General features: G+C 46.4%; 1 protein-coding gene across 1 annotated transcript; it reads left to right on the top strand.

Annotated features, from left to right (window-relative positions):
• Window positions 1-67: 67 nt before the first annotated feature.
• LOC119889536 (protein FAM110A-like) lies at window positions 68-2,348 on the top strand. Its single transcript, XM_038700417.1, is given in 2 exon segments — window positions 68-607; window positions 609-2,348. Coding segments are annotated over 2 exon segments (1,350 nt in total). The 5' UTR covers window positions 68-307; the 3' UTR covers window positions 1,659-2,348.
• The last annotated feature ends 355 nt before the right edge of the window (window positions 2,349-2,703 follow it).

Here is a 2,703-nt window from a genome sequence, read left to right as displayed (position 1 = left end):
TAGAGATAACAATTTGTCTGGGCTCTAAAATTGCCCAACAAACAGACTGTAAGCTATCTATAAAAACGTTACACCAACCGACTTGGATTCTGTGGTCTCCTGAATTGCTACCAATCTATTACACCTCAAGGAAGAGTCGAGAGCTGTGTGTACAGGAATGAGAGCTGCCACCATTTTCTACACTTAAATACTTTTACAAACACTCTCACTTGGTTTGAAATTTTCACAGGGCCAACTGTCTCTGGGGGACACTGGAAGCTGTCAGTCATTTGCAGTTTTGATGTCTTTCCCAGCTCAGTGAATCAACATGAAGCCCCTAACACCCATTGGATCCCCATCACCTTTAAGGCTCCTCAACAAGGGTCCAGACTACCTGCGCAGGCAGATAGATGGCGGAGGCCACGGCCGCTCAATCAGCGCTGTGGAGAGGCTTGAGGCTGACAAAGCCAAATATGTCAAGAGCCAGCAGGTGATCAACACCAAACAGGAGCCTGTACTGGTCCCCTGTGCTACACCACCACCACAGCCTCGGCGAGCTTTTGCCATCCCAGGCAGCCTGACACCTCATCTTTCCCCACGGTGTTCATCCAACACCCTTCTCTACACTGTCTGGCTCCTTCACCTCAAGAGATGAAAATGAGAATGATGACTCCAGAAAGGAGAACCGACGGACTTCTGTTGACATTGAGGCGCATAACAGGAGCAATGTGAACAATGTCATGCCGCCCAACCCCAGGACTCCAGGGAATAAGACTTTGGTAGCACCACACAGTGCCCCTGTACTCAGAAGAAGTACAGGCAAACGCATGCTGAGGCCGGACTCCCTTGTCATTTACAGGCAGAAGAAAGAGTGCAAGAGCCCCAGTGATGCAGCAGTGGGAGAGAACAATAACATGGAAGTGAAGGGCTACAGTTTTGTCCGGCGCCTCTTCCAGGGCTCCATGAGGGATAAGAGTAGCGGAGGAATCCAGAAGATGGTGATTGGTGAAGAGAAAGCGCCATCACGGGATGGAGACTCCCGCATGTCTTGGACCAATGACAAAGACATTATGGATGGTGGACCAGGGAGCAGGAGGTCAAGTAAAACAGATCAAGAACGCAGCCCAGGGTCAATCCCCAGCCCCGGGTTTAGCTGTACACTTGAACGGACTAAGAATGGATTTACAAATGGTACCAGTGATGGAATTAAAAATGGTATGACCAATGGCAACCACTCAAGTAACCATGATGATGAGAATGACCCGTGGAAACGGGCGTCACCACTACCAGCACCCAGAAGGCGGTTTGGGGAGTTGCAACGCTCCAAGTCAGACCTGCGTCTGCGCTGCTCAGTAGTGTTATCAGAGCATGAGCATTTCTTTGACTTCTGTGGGCTGGACATAGACATGATAGAGCGTCTGGGTCGAGACAATTTCCTCTCTGGTGCCAGCTCCATAGACACACTCTCACTGGCCCTCCGCAGTGTAAGTGGGGACGGCTGTGGTGGCTCAGAGCCCAGTGAGTTCTCCCGGCACTCAGGAGACGGGCTATTTCAGGAGGAGCTGGCTGAGCAGCTTCCCACTGGTGTGTCAATCATTGAGAGAAACGCACGTGTCATCAAGTGGCTTTACGGGTGTAAGAACGCTGCTCGAGAGGGACCCAAAGAGTCTACTGTTTAATACATGGACAAGGAATCATGTGCCACGGAGTGTAGAGTCTGAAGGTTGTGTCTTTTCTGATAAAACAGTAAACCAGGAAGGAACTAATCAGTGAAATCGCCTGGTGTAAAATTTGGTTCTGCAGCAACTTTACTCTTTGTGCAGAAATTTGCACTATAAACCAAAAGTCAAAGATTTAAATCATGAGTGACATTCAATTGAATTTCAAAAAATAACATTCAGAATGGGCTGTGATGAGGTAGCAGCATTGATGCAATGCATCATAGAACGAAAAAATAGGACTTGGTTGTAATTTGAGTCACAAGCAGCAATGTGATTTTTCATTTAATTTTTGAAGGAGTGTCATTGACAGTCAACTTAGGTTTTGTATTGGGCACGTAGAGTTAGCATTCCATGGCACATGATTACCTTTAGTCCCTCGCTCTCCACGACTCCAAAGAAACTGTTTCTTCAAATGAGAGGACAACAATTGCTACTAGTTATCTCCTGTCAAATTGCTATATTGTATTTATAGATCCTATAGAAGTATTGAAACTTTTTCTCCCAGCAAATTGTATTGTTATCAGTGTAGTGTGTGTGTGTGTGTGTGTGTGTGTGTGTGTGTGTATGTGTATGTGTGTGTGTGTGTGTGTGTGTGTGTGTGTGTGTGTGGCTGTAAAGTATACATTGCTGTCCTCTCTATTTGTAGCTTCTTTTAGTTATTGACTGAACTGGATTCAGACTGATCTGAATTCAGCCCCTGTGACCCCTCACAAGGCACATATGTTTACTGTATGTTAGTCATGACACAGTGGACACAGTTTAGTGTCCTTGACACCGACACTCTCCCTTAATGACTAAATTGAAATGGAAAACCACTAAGCTAAGTTTTTTCTAAACTGGAAAACTGTTGTGTGAGTGTGAAGTGAACCATGAGTACCTCATTCGGATCTGTCCCAGTTTAGTTTGTGTGTTGCTTTTTTTTTACTCCTTAAACGCAGGCGTTGGAACAAACATGCGAAGCACCCCTGTGGGGTTGTTAATGCACTGAACTGGACAGAGAGAG

The sequence above is a fragment of the Micropterus salmoides genome, unplaced genomic scaffold (genome assembly GCF_014851395.1).
Source record: "Micropterus salmoides isolate LMB-PRFRI ecotype aquatic unplaced genomic scaffold, ASM1485139v1 Ms_hic_scaffold_516, whole genome shotgun sequence".
NCBI classification, from domain to species: Eukaryota; Metazoa; Chordata; class Actinopteri; order Centrarchiformes; family Centrarchidae; genus Micropterus; species Micropterus salmoides.
The sequence above is the reverse complement of the archived record's forward strand: the minus strand, read 5'-3'. Positions and strand labels throughout refer to the sequence as shown.